This window comes from Adiantum capillus-veneris, chromosome 17 (assembly GCF_014529385.1).
Source record: "Adiantum capillus-veneris isolate H3 chromosome 17, ASM1452938v2, whole genome shotgun sequence".
NCBI classification, from domain to species: domain Eukaryota; kingdom Viridiplantae; phylum Streptophyta; class Polypodiopsida; order Polypodiales; family Pteridaceae; genus Adiantum; species Adiantum capillus-veneris.
This window is the reverse complement of record NC_140947.1, coordinates 92,260,680-92,278,964: the sequence shown is the minus strand read 5'-3', so window position 1 is coordinate 92,278,964 and position 18,285 is coordinate 92,260,680. Positions and strand designations below refer to the sequence as shown.

Here is an 18,285-nt window from a genome sequence, read left to right as displayed (position 1 = left end):
CTCTTCATCATGCATATGAGCGAAGGCTTGTCCTCCCAAAAGTGAAGGAGACTCCGTCCTTGACAAACTTAGTCTACGCGGCATGAATCAAATGATAAATCCAAGCAATGACTCGACCCCCAAACTCAGAATCTTTGCAAGGATTTTGTAGTCTGAGTTAAGGATCATAATCAGTTTCCATTGTCTAATGTCATCTAGTTGCCCTTCCCTCCTTGGGGATAAGATAGATCAATCCCTCTGACAAGCTTCAGCATCACGATGTCATGCTTGTATTATCATATGCTGGAAACCACTGCATAACCAAGGACCCAAGTAGCGCAGGAAAAAAACAAGAGTAAGACCATCCTCTCTAGGAAAACTTTGTTGTGATAAGACCCTCCACGCATCCAACAAGTCAAGTCTTCAAGAATGTCCTCGTGAGCTCAACGCACATACCATCCCTAACCCTCTACCTAACATAAGCCCATACCTTTGTCCGAGAAGCATTACTGTGCTCTAAAGGCTCTCCTCGGACCTCTATGGATAAAAGGTCACTATAAAAAAGTGTAGTGATTGCTTTGATCTCAATCGGATTTGAACCAAAGACTCATCCTGTCTTTGGAGTTGGCGCACCCCGGAGGGCAAGTGCCAAGGACCATTGATCTCAAACTCACTAGTGACTGGATCCCCAACCTAAGTCCGTCAAGAACCTTGTCCGTGAAAAGAGAAATCATGTATCTGCTCCTCAAGCTCATAGATCTTTTGTGTGGCTTGGTTGAGCCTCTATCCGCATGCTCTATGGCCACTCTCTTGCATCAACAAAAGTGAGACGAGGCCCCGCTGGTAGATATCACTTATGCTCCCTTAAACAATCTATCATGGGCAATCTTGTGGAAGACCTTGCTCAACTTTGTTATCTCTGTCCATAGTTGCCAAGAAATCTGTTCCTTCTACAAAAGATCTTGAGGAAACGTTTCTGAAACCTTGCGTTTCTTGAAACTTCGGTTTCTTTGAAGACCAAAATTTTTCTTGTAAGGTTGCCTTCCATTCTTTGTGTAAGTTTTAAGACTTAAGTTTCAAATACATCATAAGCTCTCTATCACATTATACATTCAATTCATGGTTGACTTTGATATTAACTGCAATTTGCATGATTTCACCAAATGTTTGTTCCCCCTCTTATGTCACATTTGCTACCTGCGACGGTTTCTTTACTCACGTTTTGTTTGCTATTCTTATGTAGGTATTTTGCTTTGTTTCTCTTGGTTTCTGTTTGTTTAGCTTGCTTGCTTGTATGCGCCTTATTTCTTTTTTGTGTGATGCTTGTGCTTGTGGATTTGCATGTGCTTGGGGTGAGTGCGTTGTGCATGACTGCTTGTGGTTGAGGTGTGTGTGCGTGTATGTTTGCCTGTATTGCCTATTTATTGCTTGTTCTTTTTTTTTTTTCCCTCTCCTATTTGAAAGTGATTTAGATTCATAGCAGCCAAGGCACGGGACGGGACGTTTAATACGTGGTGCACAATACAAGTACTAGACGTATTTTTGAGAATCAAACATAAAGTACGTCAACTCTTTAGATATGATACTTTAATAAGGATAAATGAAGCGGGATCATGCATCTCCTCAATGACTCTTCGATGTTTAACAATAGTATACTTAGACAAGCACCATGAAGCTTTTAAATACACTTGATCAACTAGCAAAAGATATTAGAATAGAATACGTTTCGAGCAAAAAAAACGCTAGAATAGAAAACATTATGAGATGTATTGTACATTTTGATACGGGACAGGAATGGGCTTGTGTGTCTGGCGGTTTTTTACCTTGCCTTCAGATTTGCACCATATACTGCTTCTGCTTGCAGGTTGAAAAATGTCATAGCCCTGTTGATCATTGCAAGGGATGATTAGAGGCTCTCTCTCTCCTGGATTTTTGGTGCAGAACCTTCTTGGGGTCGTGATGTCTCTTCAACTGGGATGGGCAATTGTATAGGGCCTTGGAGATTTGGAGTTGGCTATTAGAGATTTTCGGCCTCTTCTCGACGTTTGGGTGGCCTGTTTCTACCTTAGCTCTCTATTACTTTCTTCCCTCACTCCCTTGCTCCTAGTTGTTGTTGTATCACCCATTTTTTGTAACATTGAATCATTGTTAGATTTTCCCTTGTGGTTTGTAATCATTGAATATCTCATAGTTTTTTTCACTATCAAATCCGTTATCCTTGTATGCCTATGGGCTGATCTAATGGCTTCGGGCTTGTAATTTTGATTACGTAATACAAAAGGGTACCAAGCCCTACTTTTTTTGCAAATAGAAAGAGATCTTGTTGTCAAAACCCTAATAAAGGCCGTCTAAACCCTAGCTTGCACAATCACTCTTTTGCGTGCACAGCCTGTCACCTATCTCCAGTTGCGTTGCTCTGTAACCCTAGTTGTCGTGTTGCTCCCAGCAACATGCCTCTATCATTCGTTTCACTACGAGCATGCCCGAGATCCTCGTTGCCAGAGAGAAGGGAAAACTCGCCTTCTATAGAGGAGGCAAAGTGATATACTTGACAAACGCACCGCATGATGATGCACAACCTATGGGATTGCAACAACTCATTACGATTGGATATCGGAGCCTTTGAGGATTCCTTCAAAGGGGGGACATTATTTTCTATTCAGAGACGCGTCAAAGCCTAGAGAGCACACTCACGAGGTCATTGGATACAATGGGAGAGCACATGTAGACATGTGGCTCGTAATGAGCACAATAGCAAAGGATCAGGAGTAGTAGCAATGCTATTTGGGGAGGAGTTACACCCACCCTATCATTCAAGTGGTTCGTAGAGAAGAGAGTGCCGATTACATTTGGGTCAGTGTTAGAGAGGAGGAGGGCACCTCAAAATAGTTGGTACGATGATGAGTGTCAAGAGACGAGAGCTTGACTATAGAGAAAGGTGACTTTCGGAAAGATCACACATGGGCAGTCGCATATACTCTTTTGACGCCTTATACGGCAAAAGAAGAGAGCTTTCTTAGCTCAACTTGAGAGAGATATTTATTAGACCTGTTGACGCCTTGTCCTGCCACTTCCACTTTCTTCACAACAGAGATAGTGAGGCGAGCCATTGACAGATTGCACACAAGGATAAATAAATATATTTATTTATTTTAGACACACACACACACACACACACACAGAGTCTCTAGTCATCCCTAGGAATGATCAACAAGACCATGACATTCTTTAAACTGCAAGCACAAGCAATATATTGTGCAAATCTGAAGGCGAGGCAAAAATCGCCCAACCCACACCCATCAAACCAATTCCAAACCTAAATCACCCATCAAACGGGAGAAAAAACAATAAAGAACAAGCAATAAACAGACAGAACGAGCAAACATACACGCACACACACCTCAACCACAAGCAGTCATGCAGAACGCACTCACCCCAAGCACATGAAGATCCAAAAGCACAAGCATCGCACACAAAAGAAATAAAGCGCATACAAGCAAGCAAGCTAAACAAACAGAAATCATGAGAAACAAAGAAAAATATGTGCGTCAGCAAAACAGAAAGAAAGAAAGCGTCGCAGGCAGTAGTGATAACATAAGAGGGGAATAGACATTTGGCGAAGCCGGCCAAGTAGAGCACCTACGGTTCTGTAAACCTTAAGCGACCACCGTAGCCGGAATTACAGTGGTTGCTTAAGGTGGGGAGTTGTTAGTCAGTGGAAAATCAATCCATTGCGTCCAAGGCCCACCACATGGAGGTCGCTCCCCCCAAACCCCCCCCCCCTCTCTCTCTCTCTCTCTCTCTCTCTCTCTCTCTCTCTCTCTCTCTCTCTCTCTGGCGCGCGCGCGCACCACTAGAGATGTGTCACATGGACAAGCTAATGCTACACTCTAGCGTCAGTCCTAGTTTAGCTTAGGACCTAGCCTGGCATTTGTGAGCCTCTAGCAGGATGTGCATGTTCAGAGCATTGTGCAAGTACTTGCTCTGGCAACAAAGCAAGGGGGCCCTTAGGGGTGGGTGGGACCCAACATGCCGTGTCGTCTCTCTTTTTTCTCTCTCTACCTCTCTCGTTCATTGTGTTCAGTTCAGTTTCTCTTTTCAAAAGAAGTAAAGTAACCTTGTGTTTGTGCAGAGTACTAGATCCAAGCTAAATCCTTTAACACTTATGCTGCACCTCTGTGTGTGTGTGTGTGTGTGAAATGACTAAAGTACCCAGACATTGTAACAGATTCACCACTTTTGTATCAGTTTGGTCTCATAGGTCATTCTGGCCTTTTGAAGACGTTAATATAACATTTCATTTCATCTCTCTCTCTCTCTCTCTCTCTCTCTCTCTCTCTCTCTCTCTCTCTCTCCCCCGGATTTTTGGTGCCGAGTCTTCTTGCAATGGTGATGTCTCTTCTGTTGGGAGGCGCCATTGTATACGGCCTTGGAGATCTAGCGCTCGTTGTCGAAGATTCTTTGGGCCTCTTGTTGACATCTAGGTGGCTTGTTTCTGCTTAAGCTCTTTACTGCTTTCTTCCCTCACTCCCTCACTCCCTTGCTCCTAGCTTTTGTTGTATCATCCATCTTTTGTAACATTGCATCGTTGGTAGTTTTACCCTTATGGTTTGTAATCACTGAATATCTCAAGGGTTTTTCCACTATCAGATCCGTTATCCTTGTATGCCTACGGGCTGATGTGATGCCTTCGGGCCTGTAATTTTGATCACATAATACAAAAGGGTACCAAGCCCCACTTCTTTTGTAAACACACATAGAGAGAGAAATGAAATGAAATGAAATGTTATATTAACGTCTTCAAAAGGCCAGAATGACCTATGAGACCAAACTGATACAAAAGTGGTGAATCTGTTACAATGTCTGGGTACCTTAGTACCCAAGTACTAAGTGTGAAAATAAATGTGAATGTGAAAAACTAAATACAAAGTATAAATAAACTTCTTAGGAGCATTCTGGGTGTCTGGCTAGAAGGCTTCTAATCCTTTGTTGTAGTCTCCTCCGGTGAAGTGTGCTTCTGCATCTCGATCGTGGTCGTCTTGATTTCCTAAGCTCAATCGCCCTGTCAATGAGGGTGCCTTTGGTATGAATGTGGGTACTCCTTCGTGCTGGCTGCTGGCCTCTTGCTTCTCCTTCCACTCCTGCTTCTCTCGATCCGAAGAAATTTGTGATCTGCCTCTCAGGCTGTAGTGCTCTTTGTCTTCTCATTAGATTATCCCTGTGCCAATGTAGTTCTAGTAGGTACAAGCCTAAGCATCTTTGATCTTGGTATTGCATGACTCTATCTAGAGGTCCAAAGCCTTCTTTAAATAGGCAATGGAAACGCCCACGTAACTCATAGTATACGGTGCAATGGCATATGTAGTGTAATTCTGTCTCCGACTCCATTCCGCATAACTTGCAAATTCTGCTCTCAGGTGGGATTCCCCTAAATCTGCCAAATTCAATTTCCAGCTGGTGTGAGGATGTACGAATCTGACCAATAGCACATCTCAAACCATGAGATAGGTGGGTATCCATGTAGCTCGGGCGAATCACAAATCCATCTTCAGATAGCTGTAGGAAGTTTTCTTTGTAGTCGGCCATCTTCGTGCCCAATTCTTGTGTAGGGTCTACCCATGTCCTCTTAGTATCCAACTAAATAAGATCCTGACGGATGATTTTATTAATCTCCGTTTTTGTAATTGCCAGTGATGGAGCCTCAAGAGAGTATTGGAAGGGGGGTAATCTTTCCATACTGAACCTGTCTCTGAAACCACGAGGACAGTTGGCATACCAGCATGATGTATCCCCTTTCATTGCTAATTGTCGAGAGGATTCGAGGGCGAGTCTAATATATCGGTAGTTATTTGTATCCCACAAACCATGTATAAAGGACAATGATCTGGTAAGAGCTTCAATTTCTATTGGAGGGGCAGCTAGTTCCTCTCGGGTAATCGCGTGTGGTACGGAGGCCTTGGCTCTAATCATTCGGGAAATCATAGATACCAAAGGTCTCTCCATTGACTTCCAATTATCCTGATCCACAGATGGTCCCCAAATCTGGACCCCATAAAGCATAGCCAAAGCCACCACAGTATCAAAGAGCCAAAGTTTTGTTCGTGGTTCCTGAAACTGCACTTGTGAACACATCCTCTCCAACCCTCCCAAGGCCGCAGAGGCTCTGGACAATCTAGCCTCCGCTGCTTTCTTAAGAGTAAACTTCGGTCCTGCAAATACCACACCAAGGTATGTGTATGCATCTGTGTACTCTACTATATCCTGGCCATATGCAAATGTAGGCACCGATCTCCTAACCCACTGCGGTGTGGTATTAAACACCATAACTTTGGTTTTACCCAAGTTTACCGACAGTCCACTGTCCTCCGCGAATTTATGTAATGCATCTAGCTGCCTCTGCATTCCATCTGGTGATTCTGCTATCAATACAATATCATCTGCATACAATATGATCTAAAGTGGAATAACCCCTCCTGAATCCAGCTTGTCCTGTTGCCCTTATGCCCTCATTCTCTGCCCATCTACTGAATTTTTGTTCAATCTGATACCATGTCTGGGTACAAAAAAAGAGATTCTAAATATGAATCTAGAAGTGCTACTAGCTGGAATTGTGTTGGGTATGTGTGACCAGTGATACAATGGGTGCCCAATACAAGAGGCTATTATAATGCATGATGAATCCATCCTCATTTGTACTCTGGATGTCGAGATAGTATGGCTCGAATCCTTTGCTGTAGTCTTCGTCCATGTTGTGTGTTGTGAGGCTCCTCTCCTCAATTGTGGGCTTGTCGATCTCCCTAGCTCCAATGCTCGGTCAATAAGAGTATCGCGGGTGTGAGTATGAGCTGAGCTTTGCAGTGGTGGCCATAACCGGCCTGTACAACGTAGAGGGCGGTACTATTTCAATTACCCCATCTATGTATACAGAGTCCGTCTCCCGCGTGAAGGTGTAGCGAGTAGTAGGGGCTGCTGCCCGCAGCCTGTGTGCTACACTAAATTGGAAAGAGATGGTCAACGACACAAGAGCATGATCCACTGCCACACTAATAGGTCTCGGTCCAACTGTGAGATCTTGGATACTAGAGATGAGGCTCGGCTGTGTCATGACATAATCCACTGTGCTGGCTCCATGTCTATGTGGAAAGCATGTAAAACCCCCCGTAGCGGGAAATCTTTGTAGGCCATTCAAGATGGCTAATCCATGTGCAGTCCCCATGTCTATCAAGTGTCTTCCATACTCAGCATATGTCCCATCCTGTGATAGTTTGGATAGGCCCGTCTCTGCAACATCTAGCTCTTTCAGCATTTCCTCTGAAGTATCATAAAATACTGTCTGATAATGGGCAGTCCTAGCATTGAAGTCCCCTAGAATGATGATGTCACCATCTCTAGAGAGCTCCCATATGTCATCATCCAAAATAGAAACGGGGGACTATTCTCTGGGTGGTGCATGTACTGACGTACTCGGGGGGAAGTAGAAAATAGCGATGTAAAGATATCTGCATGTCTGTGCTCTCAATCTCACCCACATGTACCTAGCTTGCTCATCCCTGCAGGCTATATGTATCAATGGATGCAACTCCTCCCTGAATAACACTGCCACTCCTCTTGAGCCCCGCCCTCTGTGCTCTGAACATGTCTCCTTTCTACAAGCTGTCTCCCATCTGTATCCACTAATGTGAGGCATAGACTGCCGAGGGTCCTAATGTGTCTCCGAGTAGAAGAGGATGTCTCTTCCTGTAAAACTATCCTCAAAAGCACCCACATCAAGGCGCATAGATCCATTACAATTCCAGGTGGCAACTTTGAGTGTGGTCCCATAGGTCTCACACCGTCATGTGGAGCGCCGCTCGACAATCACCACCCGACCATCTTTGTAGAAGGCCGTCTTTCCCTTCTCCCTTGCCGCTTGAATCTTTGGCATTACCTCTCTCATATGCGCAAGCTGTGTGAGAGTGAGGTCATCTCCAAGGAATATTCTTTAGTGTAGGACGCCTCTTCAAGAAGTCCTTCTTAACCTCCATGCCTTTGTATGAGTAGCCTCACTACCCATCATGTGAAGAAGTTCTTTTGACTTCCCCTTCCACATCATCTCGGTATTTTAGACCGGTTACTCCTATGTGCAAAGCTCTAGTTTTCCTTCGCTGCTCTTCTTCTAGAGTCACGTTGATGATTGTAGGATTGGGGACAGATGTGATTTCTTTCCCTTTCCCTTTCTTAGCGACTTCTATCCATTTCTCGGCCTCATCCGCCTTCTTCTGTGTCTTCGTGATCACATCCATCCACGAAGACGTCTTTACCACATTCTGTTTCTCCTCCTCTTTGATCATCCATACCTGCTCCTTGATGACCTTGATTTCCTCTATCACGGAGGGCTGGAATTCCCCTTCCTCTAGTTCACTGCTTGCTCTATCAACCAACTCTCGCTTGAGGGCCGAGACCTCTTCTCTGAGTGCTTGTGAATCCGCTTTAAGTGCTTGTAGCTCTGCCTGCAGGTCTTCTTTCTCCTTCCATTGCGCGCCCTCGTTGAGGAACATTTGAAGAAGGTTGGCCTTCTCTTTCCACCATCCTTCCGTATCCGCTTTCCATTCTTTCATCTCCCTTTCCATTTGTGTTATCCGCTTGTTTGTATGCATGAAGGTTGCCTTTGTATGGGGCTTGCAAGCTAGTGAAGCGCTTATGACCTCCATTTGTATTCGAGTTATGCATACAAAGTTGGCCTCTGATTATGCATATGTAGCTGTCCTCAGTTATGCATACATGGACATCCTCAGTTATGCATACATGGACACCCTCATATGTGCATACATACCATAGAAAACCACAGAAAAATATGAAGACTTCTGCAATTTCAGAATTCTGCCAATTTTTGCAATTTCAAATTCTTTCTGTAATCTGTAATTTGCTTGCTGTTTTCCTGAATTTTTTGTAAATTTAGAATTTAGAATTTTAAAATTTTGAAAATTTTTCCCCCCTGATTCCTGCAGGTCTGATTCTGATTTCTGCAGGTTTGAATTTTCTGGTTCCTGCAGGTCTGAAATTCTGCAGATGAACAGATTCGGATTCTGAAAACTGAAAATTGAAAATCTTCTGCAGGTTCTGAAAGCTCAGAGATGCTCCTTCGGGGGCGGGGGGATGTGTGTGCTGGCGTGACAGGTCAGGGGGGAGAGGGATGGGGTGGGGTGGGGGGCGGGATGGGCTGGCTGGCCGGCAGGGGGAGGGGTGGGTGTGGCTGGCGCAACAAGGGGGGGGGCTGAGGGTGGGGCGCGTTGTCACAAGAGCAGACCAGCGTGAGGGTGTAGAGAGAGAGAGAGAGAGAGAGAGAGAGAGAGAGAGAGAGAGAGAGAGAGAGAGAGAGGGGGGGGGGGGGGGGGGGGGGGGCTGAGGGTGGGGCGCGCTGTCACAAGAGCAGACCAGCATGAGGGTGTAGAGAGAGAGAGAGAGAGAGAGAGAGAGAGAGAGCGAGAGAGAGAGAGAGAGAAATGAAATGTTATATTAACGTCTTCAAAAGGCCATAATGACCTATGAGACCCGAAAGTTACAAAGTGGTGGATCTGATACAAAGTCAGAGTAACAAAATAACCTAACAAGAGTACAAAACAAAGATATATACTATGGGGTCCTAAGTTGGTCGATGTGAGCCAAGCAAAAAAACTAAGCAAAAAATGGGCGGCTTGTTGGGATAGCTGAATCACAAGAGATCTAGCATCGGTCGTTCGCGAATCTCATCAATTTCCTCCATGGTTAGTAGTCTGACCGGGCGTCATGCATGCCTGGCTAGCGTGCTCCGAATTTTCTGTCGTATCCTCCGTCGATGCTGTGTAGTTCTTCGCAGTCCTGCAGGCGCCTGGATTTCCCCAGTTCAATCGCTCGGTCAATCAGTGTGCCTCTGGTGTGAGACGAGGGGGAGCTCTGCTGTGGGAGTGGCTCTTGCGCTATCCCGTGTCTGCTTTGAAGAAGTCTGCGATCCGTCTTTGAGATTGGCTAGCCTCGCCATTCATCAGGCTATCTCTGTGTCTGCGCAGCTCAAGCAAGAACAAACTCAGACATCTCTGATCTTCGTATCCCATGACTCTTGAGAGTGGTCCAAAACCCTCTCTGAACAAGCAATGGAAGCGGCCTCGTATCTCGTAGTAGACGGGGCAGCAGCATGTATAGTGTAGCTCTGTCTCAGGTTCCATGTTACACAAGGGGCATGTCCTGTCCTCTGTTGGTACTCCGCTGTATCTCCCAGTCTCAATCCGCAACTGGTGAGAAGATGTGCGTAACTGGCCAATAGCACAACGTATCCCATGAGACAAGTGGGTATCCATGTATCTGGGTCTCGCCACAAAACCATCTTCCGTAAGCTGGAGAAGGTGGTCTCTGTAGAAAGCCATCTTCATGCCCAATTCCTGTGTTGGTTGTATCCATGTCCTCCTGGTGTCTAGCTAGGTTAGGTCTTGGCGGATGAGCTTGGTGATCTCTGACTGTGTAAGAGTGAGAGATGGTGCATCCAATGAGTAATGGAATGGTGGCAGCCTGTCTATGCTGAACCCATGTGCCTGAAACCATGATGTCATCTCCCCATACCAGCATGTTGTATCTCCTTGTATGGCTAACTGTTGAGAGGATTCAAGTGCTATGCGAGCATATCTGTCTCTAGAAGTTCCCATGTGCGGTTTATGAAGGAGACTGATCTGGTGAGCGCCTCCACCACAAGTGAGGGGGCCGCTAGCTCTGCTCGGATAATGGCTCGTGGTACTGATGCCTTGGCTCTAATGAGCCGCGAGATCATAGAGACGAGAGGTTTCTCCATGTTCCCCCATCCATCTGAGCGACCTGGCCTCCCGTGGTGATCCAGTGAAGGTCCCCATATCTCGGTTCCATAGAGCAATGCTGAAGCCACCAAGGTGTCAAAGAGCCAGAGCTTCGTCCGGGGCTCCTGAAACTGAACCTGCGAACACATCCTCTCCAATCTACCCAATGCTGCGTGGGCTCTAGTAAGTCTGGTCTCTGCTGCTCTTCTGAGTGAGAATGCAGGTCCGCTAAAAACCACTCCAAGGTAAGTGTAAGCGTCTGTGTACTCCAGTCTCCTGGCCGTATGTGAATGTAGGTGCTGACCTCCTGATCCACTGTGGGGTGGTATTAAACACCATAACCTTGGTTTTACCCAGGTTGACAGACAAACCACTTTCGTGGGCGTTTACGTATGCAAAGCATCCAATTGACGTTGCATTCCCTCTGGGGATTCGGAGATCAACACTATGTCATCAGCATATAACAAAAGTGGAATCCATGTCCTTGCCAACTGAGCACCTTTATCCCCATCGCTGTCAACGTAGTCAGAAAGCTCATCCACATACATACCGAAAAGAGTAGGAGAGAGCGGGCAGCCCTGCTTCACCCCAATAGTGGAGTGAACCGGTGTAGAAAGTCCCTCCGGGGTGCGTACATGCCCTACTACTGATCTGTACAATGCCATGATCCCCCAAATGAGTTCTGTGGGTACTCCCATTTCCTGTAATCTGCGCATCAGTCTAGCTCTGGGTACCGTGTCGAAAGCTTTGCGGAAGTCCACAAAGCTACAATAGATCAGTCAGAGAGAGAGAGAGAGAGAGAGAGAGAGAGAGAGAGAGAGAGAGAGAGAGAGAGAGAGAGAGATATGAAATGAATTGTTATATTAACGTCTTCAAAAGGCCAAAATGACCCATGAGACCAATCTATTACAAAATGGTGAATCTAATACCATGTCTGGGTACAAAAGAACTAGAACAAAGATACTACGAGAGAGAGAGAGAGAGAGAGAGAGAGAGAGAGAGAGAGAGAGAGAGAGAGATCCGTGCAGATAAGATTATGGGAGACTGACAGCAATCGAGTGAAGCTAGTCCCAGCATGTTACTATGACGATTTCCCCTCAATGGTATGCTTGCTTGTGTACATCATTGTGGGGGCTCTTGAATTTAATGTGGAGTATATAGGCCACCTATGCATAGTGTTGATTGTTGCTTGTTGTGAGCAGGAAATTTTTGAGTCAGTGTGCACGTTTGCTGGGGACAGGAATGGGCTTGTGTGGCAGGACAGTTCCAAAAGACGACTTATTGTTCAAGCTGACCTGCATGACGAGGTCCGTACATTTATCAGACAGCAAAGCTCTCAAAAAAAGTGACAGTAATCTTCCTACAGATTCATGTCGACATTGTCTCCACACAAGACTACGCAAAATCGATTTTGCAGTGCGTGATAATCTCTCTCAAAGGCTGTGCTTGTAACTTCTACATCCTGTGAGCTTCTTACCCACCCTTGCCAAAATGACGATATCGAGCAAAATGCAAGGATCGAAGTGAGATGGAAGGGTTTGGTTATATATTCCTTCTCTTGAGGAACAGGTTGAGATCTGTTGCATATTGTTTTCTACAACATGAAATGGTGTTTTACTTAAATTTTCCAAGTGAGAGACATTACTAAACGCCAAGAAATGAAATGTGAGAGATTCCTTGGCTTGACGAAAGGCCTCTATCTATATTATAGTCCTAAAAGGGGCTTTACACTCGACTTACAAGGAGGTTTTCATCTATTGAATCCCCGCTTAATCCTCTGTATCAAAGCAAGTTGTCTCATTTAGAGCTATGGGACACACTTAACCCAGCTGGATAGATTTCATTTTGAAGATGTCAGTTCATGTTAAGCACTAATTTTTTGAGCATATAACTGTGTTTTAACTTTTCCTCTTTCTGGATCACAATTTACACACTTGTTGGTCATACCAGAAGGAGACAAATTATTTGCAATCAGTTTTGACTATTTTAAGAATGGTGTAACCAAAGATCGAGTGGATGGTATATTGGGGTTGTGGTCAAGATTGCTCACATTTGGTCGATAAATATCCATTGAAGGCGTCGCATCTATGCGTGTAATGTACATATGCACACGATTTTTTTTGGCATAGACGTGCGTTTGTACACATCATCATGACCATGAGCCTTTGTATAGTGTTTGGTACAGGTATGACCAAAGCATAAAACTGCAGAATTGACTTCAAACAAAAGCTAGGTGAGGAGCAATAGAATGCAGACGAGTGGATGCAAACATTTGTTAGAGACATTGGGTAGAGGTGGCAGAAATCTCCAGGTGAGGTGCCCAAATGGGTAGAGTTGGTGCACATATGCACACGATTTTTACTGGCATAGACGTGCGTTTGTACACATCATCATGACCATGAGCCTTTGTATTGTGTTTGGTACGTACATGTATGACCAAAGTTTAAAACTGCAAGAATTGACTTAAAACAAAAGCTACGTGAGGAACAATAGAATGAAGACGAGTGGACGCAAACATTTGTTAGAGACATTGGGTAGAGGTGGCAGCAAATCTCCAGGTGAGGTGCCCAAATGGCTAGAGTTGGTATGCATAAACAATCATGAAGCAGTTCAATGTTTGCAGGGTATCTGTAGGTGTAGTGTAACAATGGCAGAAGGGGTCTTGCAAAGGCCGAATGCCTATACCACCAACAGTGCCCATTTGAAACCAAGCATCTGGCAAATGCAGTAAGAAATGAAGCATTCCAACAATGCATTTAAATGGAAAACTCTCCCCCCTTTAGAGGAAGGTGTTTTGCCAAATTCTAGCCAGGCACTTTTGCTGCGTAGGAGATTTTTGCATATGCCATGCCAAAGACCATTACATACTATTGCCACTTGGAAATAAATTGGAATTGGACATAAGCTTTCGAGCCATACTTTGAAGCCGCACAAACACTGGTGGGTGCAAGGGCTCATCTAGATCATAAATTTCATGTCTGACAGTGGAGATCAAAGATAGTGGCCACTTGCATCTCTGACATCATTTCTCATTCAAACACCTTGCAGTGCAAAGAAATAGACTTTCCAAGCCTCGAGATCTATTAAAAACCATACTCCAACGAAAGTTTTCTAACATAAGGAGTTGCGAGCAGTGGCATTTCATGGATGAAACGAAAAGTTGTTTATCCATTGTTTCCCATTCATCAACAAGATGAGAAGCATAGGGATAACCCTCGATTGACCCCTTGAGCTTCCTCCCTGTAGGAGATATGCCAATGGCCAAAAGCAGAATGCCATCGTGTAATACACAAGTGAGTATGTATGTGTGAGATGGTTGTTTTTGGGCTCCAAAATCCTCTAGTAAAGTGTTCTTTACGGCTAACACTTGAAAGTGTAGATTTTAATCATTGAGTGCACCAGAATGCGTCCAAGTACAATCTTTTTCATTGTTAAATAATTGCAAAGCTTTCTTATGATACTTACTTTGTCTTCCAAAAGATTTCCCAAAGTTCGAGTAGTTGGTGTAGCAATGATTAGACTTGAATGCATGGATCATGATCGATTCCACATATAGGTAAGTGCCGAATACATAGCTTCCAATATAATTCCACTCGTTGTGTAGAAGTGATTGACCAAGCTTAAAGATAGTCTAAATGTCAGAACTGGGTTGTGCTATCTTACTAGTCCATCATAGAGCATGCCAAGCTTGTAATCTCTACTCATGTAATTGAAAATCAAGTGTAAGGTAATCTATATACAACAGTGGATAAGCATCAATGGTTGATTGAACATCAATGTGTTAAATCATTATAGAGATAGCAAGGAAGAGGACCTTGAGAGATGCTCTCATTGACCAAAACTAAGTGTAGCCGTGGTAGCAACTATGAATTAATGCATTGAGTTAAAATGTTTTTTTATGTCAACTTACTTAGGGAGAACATCTCTATCAATGAATTAACCATAATCCAAGCTCAAATAGTGGGAAAATGCATTCCATTGTATGAATGTTCTTTCATATGACTCACTAATATCTATGCCACAATCTTGTAAATCATTGGCATAAGATGTGCGGTATTGGCTATGTCCTATAACCCTTGGGAGAACCCTACCTTAGAGCACTTTTCTAGAGTCCCATATGTAGTCTTCTTGGAACCTGTGTGGCATAGAGTCATGTGACACACCATGTGTAGCCATGTGTAGAGGGGTCAAACTTTCCCCTTGCAACACGATGTAATGAATCTTGCCATCATCTGCTGATGTCAATCCTAGATGCTTGGCTTCTCCCACATAAGAGGCCTTCTTGTACACACATTCGAATACTCGAAGTTATGCTTTCTTTGTTATCTCTCAATTATGGATGAAAACTTTATGTCTCAATCTTAATCCAATATGTGGTATCAACACCATTAGTAAATAGTAGCTACTAGTCCAATGAGCCCTAGTTAAGTAGCTCTATTAGCTTAAATGCCTCACTTTCTTAATTAGTTGATTAAGTGTGGGCAAGTTCTTGCGATTTCCAATGCGCCACTACCCTCCTTAATTAATTGATTGGGATTAGCATAGATTAAATTTCATTAGTACATTTAGGGTCTCAATAATCCGCTCCCTAGTCCTCCCATTGGATAGACCCTAGCACCTCATCATTCTAGTTTTAAACAATTGAGTCATACCTTGGGATGTTTTTTAAAATCTACAAGAATAAATTGGGAGAGCACGGATTTCTAAGAGCTTTTGGAATTATTTCTAGCTTGATTTTGTCATTAGATTGATGTCAATTTCTCTCACTTTGCATTGGAGAATAATCAACACCATAATGTTTTTGTGAAATTCTTGATTGTCTTTGTGGACAATACACCTTACTATCTATCTATCGAGCCCCCATTCACTCCATTTGGATCTCTTCTTAACATTTAATTAAGAAATCTTTTGAGTGTGTGTGTGTGTGTGTGTGTGTGTGTGTGTGTGTGATGCTTCATGTAAGAAACCCACATGAGTGCTATATTTATCAACAACTTGAGAAAAAATGTTATACGATCCCAATCAAACATTTCATGTTTCATAGAACCTATCAATAAAAGAGTAGTGACCACAATACACTACATTCTTGTTGATCTATAATTATGAAAGGATCCATTCTTAACCTCAAAAGTCAAGCACGAAGATTGATAAGAGATTCTTTTTTATGATTGGGAAAAAGTATATCATCACTAATTTCAACTTGCAAACCATCAACACAAGTAAGACATGTATCCCCAAAGTCTCTAATAACATAAGAAACATTACCAATCCATGGTTTTCCAATGGATGCACCCCTCAATGACACACATGATTGCTTATGATTTTGTAATTCTACAAGATAAACCACTATCAAAGTACAATAGTTCTTGCATCACCTCATTGATATATTCATCACAAGAACAACTGAGATAATTCCCTTATATTTTATTGCATTCAAGACACCTCATAAAATGTTGAATATGAATCAGGAAAAGATTCAAAAATCTTTCTTACCATCTCCTTTTTAGGTATGATCTCATCAGTGGTCAAGAGTGGCGTTTTAAAGGTTCATCTTAAGTACATGCTCTATCAAGCTATCATCCTCATGCATCTGCAAAGGTTTGATTATTGATGTACAAGTGAGATTATAGTCTCATTTTCTCTCTCGAATGACACATAAAGTATGCTTACCCCAACTTGTTCTACATGGATTTATGTGATCTGCATATACATCTTAGATCTCAAAGAGACAATGATTAATTCTTATGCAGTCTCTTTTGCTTTGTTGTCAATGGCAATGGTTGTTTTATAAGAGTAAAACTGCAATTGAATCGCTTCACAATGGGGCAACATTCATTTGAAGTTCTTTTTCACCTTATACTTGGACCTATACTTTGCATGTAATAAGAACTTTCTTGACCAAGAATGAACTAAGAGAATAGATTTTTCCATTACGAATCTAACATTTTCTTACATCCATAAGATGTCATACATACCCGACACATGTTGTCTATGAAGTTTACACATAAGAAGTTTTGGTATGTGGACAAAAGATTTATTTTGATTTCCTACTTGGATCAAAAATTTTGGATAACCTTGCGTTGAAAGGGGGGCCAAATTGCAGTTCATGTGGTGGGAAAACTCTTGGCTTCATAACTTGGGAGATATAGGAATTAGGACAAAAATAGAACTTGAAAAATGCACATAAGGGGGTGGTGGGAAAACTTTGGTTGCTGAGTTTGTAGATATCTCATGTATTAGTTCCATCATGAGGTTGAAAAATCTTCCCAACTCTCGAAGGATGCGTGTTGATCCCCTACCGCCATGATCTTGCCTCCATTTCGATGAATCCAAATCTTGTAATGGCTTCTCCATCATACACAAGTTCATCCACTTGGTCGTCAAACACCACTCCATCATGAAAATTTCTCCCTTCCATTAGGCACATGTGAAGTCACATGAGAATCCTCCTCCGGGTGTACAATTTTGGGATCCATTGAAGCTTGATACTAAAAAAGATGCACAAAATCCTCTTGGACAATCCATCCATTGGCCATGTTTGCCTTAGAATTTTGTTTTAGCAACACTAAATATGTGGAACTCTTCAGAAATCTATTAGCAAAGAACATCTTTTGTGTATGCCCCTATGCACAAATAGCTAGCTACATGGAGAAGGTGATGAACTTGACTCACAAGGATGGACTATGGTAAGGCTTCCTAAAGGACACACATCACCTTTACACTCAAGGTTTGCATGATGAGTATTGCATCCTCATCAATCGCCTTAGAGATAATATATGTACACAAAGAAATGGTACTCATTAGCACTCAAAGGCATCAAATACTTCTTATTCAAAGCAACATGTATGAGACAAGAGTAGAGTTTTGCACTTCACAAGTTCTCCCAACCTGAAGGCCACTTTTCTTACTCTCTTTGTACCACATCCACTCATACTTACTACACCACACATGAAATGTTTAGTGAATTATGTTAAGACACAAATCCCTTGCACCTTCAAAGAGGAAGCCTTACTTGTAGCATCTTGCTCCAATTATGCGGTTTGAGGCCACTTAGAGGATTTTTCCCACCTTGCTCTATCTTTGTGAGATCATCCCTAAAATAACACATGTAGCCCATCGCAGTATGGAGTAAACAAATGGAGGTATTTTCTTTGTTTTACTCCATGGTTGTAAAACTTGAAAGGTTACTTGGTAAGGATTTGATTTTTGACTCCTATCTCTAATGATGCGGTCCCATAGTGTGGGCAAGAAAATTCCTTCAATACATGTATGGGATCCAAACGACATTGAATTTTAAGGAGCTCCAACTTATAAGCCTCAAATATAAGAAATACCTTGATATCCCTCTTAGGGTCCCTTGAGGGGGTTGGTTGGGGCTCTAGTACTCTTTCCACATGGTTCCCAATCCTCCATCGTGTGTTTTCTACCATTAACGGCGTTGGAGGGAGACTTACACGAGCAATATGTGGATGGAAAAAATTGATGGATGTTGGGTTGGGGCAGTTGA

General features: G+C 43.1%; 2 protein-coding genes across 4 annotated transcripts in view; one reads left to right on the top strand and one right to left on the bottom strand.

The window, feature by feature from the left end:
• The window catches only part of LOC147437708 (transcription factor-like protein), a 54,224-nt gene extending 41,440 nt beyond the window's left edge, over positions 1 to 12,784 (top strand). For all 3 annotated transcript variants that reach the window (XM_086487206.1, XM_086487205.1, XM_086487204.1), the window contains 2 exons: positions 11,807 to 11,881; positions 11,981 to 12,784. In XM_086487206.1, coding sequence (XP_086343332.1) covers positions 11,807 to 11,881; positions 11,981 to 12,127 — 222 coding nt within the window. In that variant the 3' untranslated portion in view covers positions 12,128 to 12,784. The remainder of the gene's footprint in view (positions 1 to 11,806; positions 11,882 to 11,980) is intronic.
• LOC147437706 (uncharacterized) overlaps positions 1 to 18,285 on the bottom strand; it is a 154,128-nt gene that overhangs the window by 19,572 nt on the left and 116,271 nt on the right. The gene's annotated exons all lie outside the window — the stretch shown is intronic.